This window comes from Ixodes scapularis, unplaced genomic scaffold (genome assembly GCF_016920785.2).
Source record: "Ixodes scapularis isolate PalLabHiFi unplaced genomic scaffold, ASM1692078v2 PGA_scaffold1__304_contigs__length_218370807, whole genome shotgun sequence".
In the NCBI taxonomy this organism is placed as follows: domain Eukaryota; kingdom Metazoa; phylum Arthropoda; class Arachnida; order Ixodida; family Ixodidae; genus Ixodes; species Ixodes scapularis.
The window spans coordinates 72686929-72702497 of record NW_024609846.1 but is presented as its reverse complement, the minus strand read 5'-3'; the positions used below and the strand labels follow the sequence as shown (position 1 = coordinate 72702497).

Here is a 15569-nt window from a genome sequence, read left to right as displayed (position 1 = left end):
TTTCGCTACACGTGCTCCGAGCTAGCGTGGGCTAGTCTGCGCTAGTGTGCGCTAGTGTGCGCTATACTTCGTTTCAGTTTAATTCAAGACGCACCCGATGCCACAAGGACGAGCATCTGGCCCTGAACAGTGCTCGCACTGCACGAGCGCACGTGCTTTGCAGGGACGTTGAAAGCTTGTAGCTCGCACTTGTAACATCGGCTACGTCTAGAGTTAAGGTGCAACTCCACCCTTGGTTAGCGTGCTTCTGAACTAACAGATGGCGGGGGGATAGCCTTCTAGGCCTGTACATCAAAGCGAGAAATCGTGTTTGATGGCGCTTCGATTCATTGGGGTATTTTTCTGTAACCTGAATTTGACATCCCTGGTCCATAGCTTGTTTCTCTCTGCACGAGCTTTCTTTGGAACGCGCACGGCTGCGCCAATTCTCGTGCAAGGGCGGCAGTTGCCTACGCTCCGAGCTCACGTCTCCAGCAAATCTGGGCAGAACAAAGCGAGAAAATCGTCCCAAGTCAAATGGCGAGACACATGCACAACAAAACAACCGACGGGTTGAAAAATATGAAATTGCCTGAGCACCGTTATCGAAGATTTCGGAGGCTAATTACACATATTTTAATGTGATAGAATTTATATGTCGGGTCGGGCCTTTTTGTCGTGTATGTGTCTGGCTTTTAGTGGATTTGCATTTTGATGTCGTTGTTTTCTGCCGCGGTAAAAAAGGAAAAGCCAGACAAGCATTTCCGGCTTCGGTCAAGAAAAATTAAGCGAAACAAGCATATTCGCTAAAACATTTTCGTCTAAATCGTCATTCGCTGAAATGACCATTATTTGCTAAAACGTCATTCTGTAAAATGTCGTTTCGCTCAAAGGCCCTCTTTTCGCTAAAGTGTCATTCGCTAAAATGTCATTCGCTCATGTGATTCGGACACCTCTTCTAAAGTCGTTGGCATGTACCAGGGCCAAACTCAACGATGGTAAAACCACGGCAGTTAGTTTTTGAGGGAAAATCTAAAGAAATACGTAGTTTTGGGAGAGTATTCTGATGCGATAGATAGTATTATACAGCTCGTACGTGTATTTTACTTCTGTGATACGAGTCCTATATACAAATGCATCTCTATATCAAGATATCAATATTTTTCATAATGAGGTATAAATGTTTTTCATACCGAGATAGAAAAGTACCTCGATCGTATTTCGAAGATACCATAAAGCAACATTTTACTCGGTGTAATTTCCAGGCCTGAAATCATTCAAGCTTATAAAATTTATAAAATATTATTCCCTACTCAAGAATGAAAAGGAGGCAATGGTTGCGGTACTTCTAACCTAAGGAAACGTCTTCGACGAGTGTCTGCTGGTAACTTTCAAACCAGTATTCTTAGATCCAAAGACCTTCACATGACTAAAGTATACAATCATATATCATCTCCGCAGTAGTCAAAAAGGACATGAAAAACAAAAACAAATGAGTAACTATCAATTTTATAATAAAGACTATTTAAAAACCTCATGGTTATTGCAGTATTTGACTTATATTAACCTAAAGAGAAAACAAACGGAAGTCCAGTGAAAATGAAATATTTAGGAGATTGGAGGTGCGCATAACAAACGAATAGCACACCACCAGTTATATAATATATGTTCCGTCTCCATAAAATAAGAGTTGGACTCGGACAATAATATATCGCAGGCAATATAATTTATTTGGAGTTCCCACTCTATACAAGAAATGGGAACACAAACCAAGTTTGTATTCTGGAGTGTTTCTCTTCTTCGACGTTCGAGGATCCCAGGATATAGCTTCCTATTTCTGTAAGTAAGAAGACACAAATAAGTAATTACGGCACTTTTAGTAGCTCGCAGTCATATATTTAAAGCAATAATACTAGTAAGTATACGACAGTCACTTCTCCTCATTTAAATCTGATATCACGCTTCGGTGCATAACAAAAGTTGCTATAAGCACTGTGCTCATGAAAACTTTAAATAAAACAACTTATGAGTTATCTTGCTCTTACTCAAGTGCGAGTAATGTTATACATAAGAAAGACATAGCAAAGCGATAGAATAGCTTACACTTCTTCTTGCGGAGGAGGGTGGCGTAGTCTCCGTAAGAGCCAAGACCATAACCGTAGTTCAGGCCGTAGCTGGAGAGACCATGTCCGTAGCCGAAGTGTCCGAGACCGTATCCGAGGTGTCCAACGCCGTAGCCGTAGCCGAAGGATGGAGCGTGAGCCACGGTGGTGATGGCTGGAGCAGCGTGGTAGGCGGTGGCAACCTTGGTGACAGCTGGGGCAACAGCGTAGGAGGCGACTGGGGCAACGGCGTAGGAGGCAACAGCTGGGGCATGATGGACAGTAGACACCCGGGTCACCGCTGGGGCAACCGCGTAGGAGGCGACTGGAGCGACGGCGTAGGAGGCAACAGCTGGGGCATGCTGAACGGTGGACACCCTGGTAACAGCTGGAGCAGCAGCGTAGGTGGCGACTGGGGCAACGGCATAAGAGGCAACAGCTGGAGCATGCTGAACGGTGGACACCCTGGTAACAGCTGGAGCAGCAGCGTAGGTGGCAACTGGGGCAACGGCGTAAGAGGCAACAGCTGGGGCATGCTGCACAGTAGAGACCCTGGTGACAGCTGGGGCAGCGACGGCATAACCGCTAATACCGAGACCATGACCATAGCCGAGGCCGCTACCGTAACCAAGGCCGTAGCCGTAGCCAAGACCGTAGCCGGAGCCAAGGCCGTACCCATAGCCGAGGCCGGAGTAACCGAGGCCGCCATAGCCAAGGCCTCCGTACGCTAGGCCTCCGAAGCCAAGGCCTCCTTGGAGGTTGCCAGCGAAGGCACTGCTGGCCAAAGCCAGAAGGAGGCAGGCAGTGAGCTGCAACCAACGATAGTTTGAAATTAGTTTAAAATCTGTTCAAACTTAGAGCTGTATTGTGAATAACATTTTTGAATATTTAAACTTCATAAAATATATATTCTACAAACATCAGGACCACAAAAATGTGGGAACCTGCAGTATGCACTAACCCAAAGCATATGATCAATAACCTAGTTCTGCGCTCATATACATATTTGCCACGCAAAACATTTGCAATTTATCTTAGGAAGAATTCTGCAAATACTTTATCAGTGCTTTGAATAAGATCGTACCATATTTGTAAGCACCACGTCGCGAAATTTCTGTAGATCACTAGAAGGCGGTTTCTGAGCTGCGAGCTGGCGCACCGTTACATTCCAGATGTGTCAAGGTCACTGCTCACTGCTGGTGAGCAGTGACCTTGACATTAGAAGCTGCCCTTTGTCAAAGTCTGGCAGCCGTTATCCACCATCCTCATCAGAAGAAGGTAGATAACGCGGATGGGGCGTGTCAGCTAGGCGCGCTCATTCCCGGAATGTACCAGTGGTTAAACTGATTTGTCTGATCAGTGTACATCGCACCAGAGTGTGTGTTAAATCTGCTTGCTACGTTCCCCATGGTTGCCTGACTATCTATATAACACAGATAATATAAGTTTCTTTATAAGCTAATCACTGCACACGAGGCTTACACAAAATAAAGTGACACGGAGTTAGGGGATCTTAAAGCGAGATACTAGAAAATAGGTAAAACAGGAGTATCTTCGCTTTAAATACCCAGCTCAAAAATATAGTCTTATGAAAGAAAACTCACTCCAGTCATGGTGCTTATGGAAGATGCAAGTGCGTCCAACTGCTGACTACGTTGGACTTCTGTGCCTTTTTATAGGAAAAGTGCACGAGGAAAGGTAACTTCAACACGAAAAAAAGGCTATTTTAAATTCGAGAAAGGGAAATAGAGCTACATGATCTGAGGGTTAAGGAGAACTCCACAAAAACCTTGGCGAAGCGTTGTGTGCTGCGCATATTCTTAATCAGTTCAGGCCTAAGAAATTAAGCCTTCTAGTACAAATACGTGACTGGCACTAAAAAAACTAAAAAAACGTCACTAAAGTGACTGTATGAAACGTACTCCTCTTCGTCTTTTATGACATAGTGCAAACCGCATAGCGTGTTAACTTTTTTATTTTCCTATATCTCCTAATTTACTATTCTAATCATGCTCTCCTAGAGCCATTTTAACGTCTGTCTTGCATCAAAGATTGTTTTCTTATTTTCGTCTTGTAGCATAGATTGTTTTTTTACTTTGGAATATTTAAAACGCCCTGTATGATGTGTCATTTTAATAGTCACAACGAAGTTTTTTTACATAGGGATGTCTTGGTGAACTGTCATTATTATTTATTGATAGTGTCAGGTCTGGCCCAAGATAATATGACCTCACTCCCAAAGTGACTCGGCAGTAGCATTTCTTTTTCTAGCGAGGCGCTCCCCGGAAACATTGCATTGCCTATCGACATTATTTTTACGTGCGTGTGCGATATCGCGGCCCAGTGAGGACGTAAATGCCCCACGTTAAGTATTGCGTATCACATCATATATCTTGGAACGTGCGTCTGTAGCAGAAACAATGAAATGTGATAGTCGCGCGAAGCTCTGTCATTCGGGCGTTTAGCCGAATCACGACCAGATGCCACATTTTTAAGTGGAAGTCTAGATGTATTTCAAGGGGCAGAGTATTATAGGCAAATTTCAAGCTTTGCTTTGAAGTTGAGAATAATTTTCTTTTTTTTTATGGGCTGACAGCCGACGAAATTTGCAAGGACCCATTAAGTGTTGATTGTGTTCAGGCAAAATCAAATAAAATGTCTATCGCGCGTTGACAGGCGTGGTATCATTTTCCGATGGTGGTTTCGGTGGTGGTGTTTGATTGGCGTGAGGTTTTTCTCACGTGTTCTAGAAAAGATCCACGGGTTGTACAAAGATATGAGCGACATTAAATTGCCTGTGGTCTGTCCCGACATATTTTGGTAATTTATAGTTATCTAAAAATTGTGTAGCCAATAAAAACACAGAAACAAAAATTACAACATGCTCTGATGTGGCATCTATTGAGGTTGTATTTAAAGTATAATCCAACGAAGTTTATTCAAGGCATAGAACCTATATTAGCTGAGTCAAAGCCAGTATTTTTCAGATCTTTTATGATTTGCGAATGTTTCAGCAGGCACAATGCGCTCGGACAACAGGCTGAGAGCACTGCTATCTAACAGCTTTCACATGGGCGAGAGTTGTCGGCAAATATGATATCGTTTGCTGTTCTGTAGGAGAGCCCAGATAAAAAAAAAATATCAATCAAGGAGCCGAATCGGACAAAATATTTTTGCGAGATTCTTTGCGCTATTCACATAATGCCGCTCAAACGGTGGAACGTTTTATAAAAAAAGTGCCGTGCTTTTACACAATTATCAGCAGTTGTGTCATCTAGGACAAATCAATTTCAATTAATTATAAAATACTACTATATTTTTGTTAAAATGAGACGAAAGAATAATATGAGCAAAAGCTTCGCTTGAAGCGCAAGTGTTAAATACGTGCGACGCATTCGGCTAATGGCGTTTCGACATTACGAATAGATACGAGCGCTTCTGGGCAGTTTTCCAATAGGCGCAGGACGCATTAAATACGTGATCGCTTGTTGCCAATGCAGCCAATAAAGTCAAGAGTAGTGGTTCTCGATGCGATTATTTCTTCAGTTATCTTAATATCTTACAAAAAAAAAAAAAGACTGTGTTGCGTTTGTTTCGATGATTGGTTATTAAAGCTCTTTTTTGCATTTTCAGAACGAATCGCCGTCGAAATTCGTAAAAATACTCCACAAAATTATTTCCTTTACGAACATACACCCGATGAGTAAATTGTACGAAGGTGTTTCCGGCAGAAACGTTCTACCGAACAGTTAAAATAAATATTAAAATTGTGTTTATAATAATGTGGCTCCAGCGAAGCATATAATTTGTCACACATCTAACAATTAAAATTAAATAATATTCTTTCTACATGTAAGTAAAGAAGACAGTTGCGGGTTACGTGAATTAGTTGACCGAGTGTTTCTGTGAACGACACAAAATAACGAGGAATAAACAAATGATTGAATATACGCGTTATTTCAGTCGCTTTTCTCTCCCGGTTGATTCTGTGTTGTGGGGAGGCAAAAGCTACAAATAAAACAGTAATTATGAGCTCAGAGGCATTCAGTGTTAAGTCCCGCCACTGGAAGCGAATTCGGAAAAAAAGCTGGTGAAGTAAGTCAACGGGCCGATTTCGGTACTATGATTGGCGCTCTTTCATAAAGGTCACATCGCCTGATTTACAAGGGCTGAAAAAACAGGGACGCCCAAAGATTAGGCAAAGAAGCCTCGGTGCTTCTTTAGCCGTTTCCCATATTTTTTGTACATTTATTGAGTAAGAAAATCTGGAAGCCGGTTAAAGGCTCGCGCCTGAATCACTAAAACAAATTTCTCAAAAAATCTTTTTTTTTTTTTTTTTTTTTTTTACTTTTTTTGCATGCGTTCCTTGTTTTGCATCAGAAAAGCATATTTGTGAGTTCAGTGTTCCTCTAAAGCTGAATCAAGAATACGGAGCCTTTCTTGTCGTCACTGCATTACGAGTGTCTGTCTGCTCAAAACAGTTTATTTCTTTTTGGTCCGCTTTTTGCTTATCTTGCCTCATACTTCCGGCACGCAGATCTAAGCGCATCCGTCATTAACACCAAGTGGTTTGCCTTTGGGAAGCGCGCGAGCCGGCGGCGTCGTCTGCGTCGCCCATTTTGAGCCTCCACCTACCGGTTGTCGTCGTAGATTCGCGGGACGCAGAGCCCGTGTGCTACTCTGCGGCGAATGTAGGGTTCTTAATATGATGGGTTTTAATGCAGTTAAAATCATGGAACGCTTGTGCCGTTGCGAACGTTTGTCAAAAGAAAACTGGTGCATGAATGGGACCACAAGAATGATGTGAAACAATTCATATCCTTAAATTTGTTCTGGACAAAAGTAGATGCAACGGCTTCTTCGGTTCAGCTGAACAAAGTAAACGCATAAGGCACGTCAAATTAAGCGTACAAGTAAGAGGGTAAACACACATACATATATATAGCTTGTATTTTATTTTAACTCGAACACATGATACTTATGGCAAAGATTAGCCGCCTCTATGATGTCCCCCTGGACGTATAACTGGCCTGCCCAAACTGTATTAGTGCATCTTTTACGGATGTTTTGCGATAAATCTGTACGAATTAAAATGGAACACCCGGAATATATATACAGGGTGTTTCACGAAAGGTGGACAAATTCAATACTGCGAGAACTACGCGTCGCAACAAAAAAAAAAAAAAGGCTTCTGTCGTTTTGATCACGGCCCAGGGGCCTATTTATGAAGGTTATTAAAGTCCGGGATAATTAGAATATTAATTATTTTGCGTAGTTAATATTTTTAAGATTGTGTTTAAGGGCATGATTTCCATTAGAAAATTGGTGAGCATTATCGAAAAAAAAAAAATCAACAAATTGCAGAGCGATATGAGGTACGCGAAACCTTTTACGGCCTTCTGAAATACCGCACAAATTCGACGGGTATTTAAGTTTCGGTTTGCTATCGGAGCGCATCTCCGCCCCGACGCAAGTGCGTCCCTTGGAGAAATAGTGCAACCAGCCACTGCTGCGTTGTGCGAGGATAACGCAGCAGAGGTTGGTTGCACTATTTCTCCAAGGGGCGCTTTTATTTGGAACCCAGAAGATTGTTATACATCTAATGTTATTTTTAACCCAGGTGAACAGCTGATAGGGTGTCATAATTTGATTCTGAAAGTGACTTTGAAGGCTTGCCCGTGCTGTCATACGCTTCGCGGTTTTCGTTCTCCGTCACAACCACTTTTCCTGTGGGATGTAGCAAAAAAAAAAAAAATCCTCTCAGCGGAAATGTTGTATTCGTTGCCAACCATACATGGGAAAATTACTTTCAAAATGTAATTTAATTACAATTACAATTACTTAGCTCCCAAAGTAGTTTAACTACAATTACAATTATTACTATACGAAAGTAGTTCATTGCAATTACAAATTACTTTTTAAAAGTAATGCAATTACTTTACAATTACTTATTTCTGGGAGTTACCCCCCCCCTTGGGCCATATAACTGTAAACGAGTTATATGGCCGCTGTATAAATGTCACGCATTGTACTTTCCTTTTATGAAATTTGTTAGATTATAGAACTTAATAGTTTGCAGTAATGATCTCCTGCGTTCTTATATTGTCAAAAATAAAAATAAATAGCGACCAAATTCACAGGTGCGAGGTGAATCCCCTTAGACCTTATGCAAATGGTATCCAAGTCAAACCAACAAAAACTAAACTTAAAAATAATACAAGGAAACAAATATGCGACCGTACTGGTATCATAAACCTCACGTAAAAATAGCTATTAAGAGAAACTTGTAAACGACGTCAAATATTTAAGGAATACGACAACTTACGAAAACATTTCAGCCACGATGATTCGCTGCCTCTCCCTGTCTGTCGACTTGTAACATGCCGGATGTGGGTAACCGTAGCACGCAAACTGTGGTCGCTTCCACAAAACTAGTGTTACAATAGCAGCAACTCTATTGCGAGGGATTCTGGGTTAATTCAGTGCACGGTAACACTCAAAAAGCTCCTGAGATAGATATTAAATTTAGGACCGTCATGTAATCATCCCAGGTAGCACACCGCGTCGGCCGGTATCGGGACTACGCCGGCCGGTCCTGGTAACAGGATGGCGGCGCCCGGCCATTGGCGCCGGTGAGCTACCGGCCCCGGCCGGCGTCGGGGTTTCGTCTTGCTCACTGGCCAGTTCAGCCGAAGAAGTTACAGTGACTGGCCGGCATCGGGTTTTTGCTGTCTTTGCTGGCCAGTCTTTCCATGGAGGTTCCAGTAACTGGCCGGCATTGGTATTTTGCTGTCTTTGATGGCCAGTATTTACATGGAAGTTCAGTAACTGGCCGGCATCGGCACTTTGCTGTCTCTGATGGCCAGTATTTACACGGAAGTTCAGCGACTGGCCGGCATCGGCGCTTTGCTGTTTAGGCTGGCGAGCCCCGCCATGGAAGTTCCGTTTACTAACCGACATCGTTTTATCCTTTTTTTTTTTTTTTGCCGTTTTTACTATGCAGTCAAGTCATTCAGATTCTGACGAACTGTGGCAATTCATGAATAGCGAGTGGAAATATTCGCATAGATCCATCCTTCGCAAATAACTGCCGACGCTGGTGTATTTGATCCCAGCATGGCAAGGCTGACGTGTTTTATTGCGAAAACGCGAGAAAAAAACAATGCGGCGAGGAACATTTGCAGTTCAGGATTCGAGAATCTGACCACCGACGCCATGAAGAATAAATTACACAACGCCGAACGATACCTTTTCAGGAAGCTAGTTTAATTTGATGCACTATACTTAAGGTCGGTGGTATACGCACGTATTTGGCTCTGATAAGAAAATTAGAATAAAAACGGTATAGCGGAGAATCCGAATGAAGAGCAACAACCACAATTAACAAACACGTGGCATGATTGAGCACGCGCTTTGAGTTACAAAAACTATAATTTGCATTGCATTGCAGAATCTGGACAAGAAAGAGATGTGTGTATTGCTTATGACGCTACGAGAGGTACACAACTCTCCTGAGATCGTGTTATTGGTGATTTTAATTGAGTGTGAAAATATGCTATTTCAGTCAAGAATCGGCTGTTTTCTGTGGTAGTTACGATCATCTAACAGAAATATTTCAAATTTTGACATAGCCAGACGATCTGTCCCCCGGTAGCTTATGTTATATACGACATACCGCACCAAAAACAAAAAAACAAATATAAAAACATTTTTTTTTTTAACACGATAAAGGCGTTGTGGATGTTTACACTGCCGGGTCGTGAATGTGACCCCTTGACGCTGCGAAACATAAATGTTCTAATACCGAACGATGCCGTCTCTGAAAGCTAGTTTAATTATCCGCACTGTTCTTGGATCTCAGGAATAAAAAACATGTCTAGGCCTAATAAAAAAGTAAAACTGCGGAGCGCAACCTCGATAAGTACAATCAGGCGGCAGGCGAGGGAAATATCACTGATGTACCAGAAGAAAATTAAGTACTACTTTCCGTAAGTCAGAAAAATAAGAGATGTGCTTAATACGTACCGCGCTGTGAGCTCAGCTAAATAACTGTCTTAAAATAGCGGTATTTCTGTTTTAACAGTGGGTAAAGTTGACCACCTTCAGACAAACTTCGGCTGCATCACTGTGGCAGTTTGACCACTTACTCATTTTCTCATTTTGCTCTCAATATTCCCATTATTATTACCTTCTTTACTTCGTTGAAAGGACTTGCGCTGTTTGCCTACTACACTGACCCAGAAATTAGCACGGAGGGAGCGAATTATCCCGGCAAAACAAGAGGACCACGGCTTGTGCATTGCATCAATTTAAATTTGGGCTCGCACTTCTTATTTCCACATTTTGCGTGATTTTTACCCTAAAGTAAGGGGCCGGCAACTGCAAAAAACATTAAAAAAAATATTAAAAAGATATAAAAAACGCAGTAAAAAAAACAATAAAAAACTTCGCGCATCCGGGATTCGAACCATCGACCATACGATCACCCCCATCGCGCGTCAGCCACCAAGACCAAATCGCCAAATCGAAAACGCGTTGTTTTTAGTAGTTTATATGTCTGCTGAGTTCGTTTGAATACATTGTACGGTTAGTTTCGTATGTAATTTTTTGTTACGTGTTCAGGACGTATTTCTAATATTGTGGCAATTTTTGCATACTCAATGATTTATTATTACTGTGTCTTTTAATAGTTTTTTAATGCGCTTTGCTGATCGTTTTATTGCAAGCGTGTTGAAGATACGCGCACATAGATTCCGTAAAGTCGTTAGACAAACATAATAGCCAACGAACGCGATCCAATCCAATCCGCAGCCTTGTTTTGCCGGACGTGATGGCCGTATGTGTTTCACGTCTCTGTCTTGAGGTCAATTTACCGATTAGTCGTGATGCGGGGAGTTTAACTTAGTTTCAAATGTCTCCGAAAAAGAAGGCAGCGACTGTGAGCCGTGGAACTACGTCGAATCTGCTCAACAGCCAAGATCATGGCACGGTCGTTTCAAAGTAAGTTCCTTTCTTTGCCCGTTAGGGCTAGATTATTCTTTTTTCCGTTCAAAATGCTTGTTATTGTCTAGATCGCTTGCTTTTACCAGTATTACTAATTGTGCGCGGATGGTGCTATGCGAGGCTGTTTTGCTTCGTTCACAAATAGGCTGTGTACTCGGTCCAGGTCCATCAATAGCGGCGGAACTTTTTGGGAGATGGGGGGGGGACGGCGGCGCCGGCGGCGGCGGCGGGCGTGCGGGCGGCCGGCCGGCCAGCCGGCCAGCCGGCGGGTGGAGGCGGAAAGGGGAGGGGGAGGGGGGGAAGTTTGATTGCCTCCCTCCACCGTATTGTTCACTGGTAAACTAGGATGTCTGGAAGAGCGCGGTGCCCCCCCCCCCAAAAAAAAAAAAAAATAAAAAAAAAAAAATAAAGCACTTAACTCAGCGCGGTGCCCCTCCATCGTCTAAGCTCTAGGTTAGACACTACGGGTGGATTTCGTGTGCGTATTTGCGACCGGAGAGCTGAGCCAGGCAAAAGGCAGAGGAGGATTGAGCAAGTCCGTAGCTTCCGCCGCGCAGTCGTCTGCAAACGGCTTTATTTTCGTGACTCGTTATCAGAAAAGAATTGTTAAAAATTGGTGCCGCGATAATTCATCCCATGGTGATTTGCATAGCATACCGCTCCTGATCGCAAAACTTTGTGCCCACGAAATAATTTTTTGATGCCGCTTCTGGGGAAATTTACAAGCATGTCCTGGATTAAGGTAGTGTCTCGCCAGTTTATGAGAGGTATATTTAGTTCAGTGTAAGTATATAGTGTTAGACATGCCTCACCCAATCCCTGTATTTTTTCGTTTGGTACTGCCTTGAGCGAATGGTGTAGGTTGTAATTGTTTTTAGTTGTTGCATGATTGTAGTAAGGTGGTGAGCTTTACTAATTGAACACCTTGAAAAACAGTTCACCACAAAAGGCAAAAAGACAAGCAGAGTTACGTGTAAACCATACGCAAGCGCAGACTCTCGACTCGCATGAACAGAGAAGGAAAAAATAAAGAATGCGGAAGGAGCTCAAGCACAGGCCCAAGTGGAATGCGCCGATTCACCCATTAGCAAGAGCAGATTTTAAAACCATAATTTCCTTGTCTGTTAAGGCAACAGATTGATGGCCAATACATAAAGACAGCTTAATCTCTCTCTAAAGTCTACGATGAATTGTCACCTACTTATGCACTATTTACACTGCTCGTGTGTCATCCTTATAGCCTCGTCCCACTAGAGCGACAGACAGCAACAAACGACAGCGACACACGACGAGCGACACACGACGCACGCTGTCCCACCTGGCGGACACGACGCAGGACACGGGGACGAGGAAACTTCTTTCCCAGTGGGATTGGAGTTGTCAACAAAACACTTCAAAATACACAGATAAACAGTCTGGCGATGCGGTTTTCATATTTTGCTCTTTGGGCATTAAATGCGCCGACAAACACGGTGAAAGTGGAGACAATTACTTTGTTTCTTGATTAAAGCTTCCGCTTCTCTTCATTTGCCGTTGGCGACTTTCCACAAACAGTCGTGACAATTGACACCAAACTTTTTCTGAACTAGAATACCCGAATCGTTCCTTTTTTGGGGGGGGGTCGTTCGAGGAATTCTAAGTTAGCACCAAGGAATTTCACCCTGATTTTGAGGATGTTTAAAACTTCTTATCCGAATGATCGAGGGCAGGCGTTTTATGGGGGACAATACGGCATCCCGATCATCACAGAACGTGATGACAAGTCTCGTCTGCCGGAATGGCTTGCCGCGGAACGTCGTGTCCTACTTCGTGGTGAGCGGTCTTTGGTCAGTCCTCGAACATGGGTGTATCCATCCTGATTTAGGGGCGTAGACCTCGGCGTCTTGAAGCACCAAATCGCGCACCAAGTTTTTGCGAGCAAAACCAGCCGCAGACAAGCCTTTTGCAACATGACTGCCCAGCGCCAGCAAGCAAGCCGCGCCCGCAACCACTATGAGCAATCGAGGGACTGGAACTGCGGGAACGGGGAGAGGCCGCCAAGGGCTTCTCTGAAGGTCGAGCGGTGGAGCAAGCCACGGGAGGAAGGGTGGAAGGGTGGAAAGAGAGGCAACAGAGGCAACAGAGGGCACAAGCGGGCGAGGAGGATAAGTTTGTATCCGACAGATGTTCCTCGGTGGGACTGCTTGCTGCGCTTCAAGTCTAACAACAGACAAGAACTCGTCCGTCGTCGATGGTTTGTCGGCGATTGTCGCGGGTGTTGGCCGTTGCAGTGGGACAGCATCAGCGACACGGAACTTTGTGGTGTCGTCGGACAAAAATCGGTGTTTGTCACTCTAGTGGGACGAGGCTTTTAGAGAAAACTTGAATAATTAGAAGATACTGTGAAAAACATACATTTTAGGCCTTTGTTATTCATAGTATGGGCCACCAATGTGTTCGCACATCCGTCTGTTACCTGAGCTGCCAAGAAAATCGTGTTTACAGTCTTATGCATATGGGTGGGAGTCAGCACGTTCCACTTGGACCTGTTCGAACTTTTGCTAAAGCTCCTTCCGCATTCTTTATTTTTTTTCTTCTCCAATTTGTGAGTTGGGAGTCTACACTCGTATGTAGTGTATGTATTCCTCTCCTTTATTCCTTGTTTTTTGTCTGTTATTTTTCAGGATGTTCAATCAGAATGAACTCACCACCTTATTACATGGAAAGGCTGTTGTTAATTCCAAAGTGTCTGTAAAACAATCTACCTGACATCTTTTGCTCACGCCCCGGTTTCTGAAGCTCACGTTCTCCGAACACAGCCTTTCTGATTTCTCTGATTCTTTTTCTTTTTTCTTTTATGCTCGATAGATCAAGTTGTGAGTGTGCACCAGTCTGCGTCCTCTGTGTTCCTATCCTTTTGTCCTTGTCTTTTTGTGCACTTTTTTCAAGTTGGTCCATGATATTTTTTATCGTATATTCTAATCTGTGTTTTGATCTTTATACTTGCTGCAGTCCTTACCAAGTAGAAGTTGGCATTCACTTTCACCATCCTGATGTGAGTGTCCTGAGGCGACACAGAATGACAGCATCCTCTGCTGAAGGCCAGGCTTGATGGAAGACTGCCAAGGCTGTTCGTGGTAAGGTGCTCTATATATTGAGCAATATAATAGCAACTTATTGCTGATAGGATTGTTTTTAACGCAGACTGTGTTTATGGACTGGCCTTTAGCAATTCCGATGCCACTCACGTGGAATGAAACACTCTAGGGGAATTGCGCATCCCATTCGTAAGCGGAATGCTGAGTTTACAACAGAAGTGCGTCTCAACTTGCTGCCAGTATTGCTGTGTGTGTTGTGTTTGTATTTTTATTTGTTTGTTTAATATTCCCAATAATGGCTGCAGCCTTCCCATTGGAAGTGGCAACACGCAAACACAAATGGACAGCAAGAGAGGTGAACAGCGCCACTCACGCCGTTCGCCACCGCACCCATTGGTTTTCGGAGAGGTTTGCAGTATTGGTCTCTATGGTATTTGGTCATATATCGCACATGAACACAACCAGGGCACTGTGCCTACAATTCAGCACTCGCAAGATTTGCGTGAATACACCCTGCAGCTGGTCGCACTTTCAGAGTAATTTTAATGTTGCAAAAATGAATAATGACATTGGCATATTTCTCGTGCCAAATCCTTCATGCCTGTTCCGAACTCTGATATCCACGAGATCACAGTAGAGTCGTTTCTGTTGTACAGTAAAACCTCGTTAATTCAACCCCCGCTAATTCGGATAATTTGAACTGTCGATCCGGTCCCGTCAAACATATGTATTAGTCAATGGCAGCAAACGCTCATTAATTCGGAGGGAACGCGGCGCACTATGGTTTATTCGGACAAATTCGGCAGGTGGTGCTAGCTACCGTCTGTTCCAAAGGGTATGACCGCTATCCATCCGAAGTGCGCACGTGGTTTTTCCGGTTTTCCAATGGTTCTTCGCTCTTTCGGTTCTCCGTGTTTCGCACCAGTTTTGCTCTGGATCGCCGTGCTTCAGCTCGTTACTCTCCTGACATGGAAGCAGCAGAAGCATTGCTGCAACGGAAAAAGGGTAGCACAAGTGACCGACGACCGGAACGGCAAAATCGCGACACGCGGGGCTATTGTTCCCGAGCGTGCCAATAGCAAGAGTGACAGTCACGTTTTATGCCTCAACGCGGGGATCCTAAAGCCCGCCATTTTAACAACTATCCTATCCCTCAATTTTTCGCCGGCCACCCCTGCATTGAAAAATGCAACGTGACTGGCACTCTCGCTATCGGCGCTCAAGGAAAATAGCGCCGGCTGTCGCGATTTCGCCGCTCCGATTACTGGTCAGTTTTGCTACTCGTTTTCCGTTGCAGCTGTACTAGGCTAAGAATTTAGTGACGAAAGTGGAAATACTGAGGGCCTTGGAGGGCGGCGTCTCTCGACAAGTGATGGAAGGTTGCGACGTCAAGAGAAGCACTTTGGCT

At 43.7% G+C, this 15569-nt stretch overlaps 1 protein-coding gene across 1 annotated transcript; it reads right to left on the bottom strand.

Moving 5' to 3' along the window:
- Nucleotides 1–1688: 1688 nt before the first annotated feature.
- LOC115314340 (cuticle protein 16.5-like) lies at nucleotides 1689–3723 on the bottom strand. Its single transcript, XM_040206742.1, has 3 exons — nucleotides 3686–3723; nucleotides 2083–2890; nucleotides 1689–1816 (listed from the first exon to the last, which is right to left on the bottom strand). Coding segments are annotated over exons 1-3 (819 nt in total). The 5' UTR covers nucleotides 3695–3723; the 3' UTR covers nucleotides 1689–1814.
- Between the last annotated feature and the right edge of the window lie 11846 nt (nucleotides 3724–15569).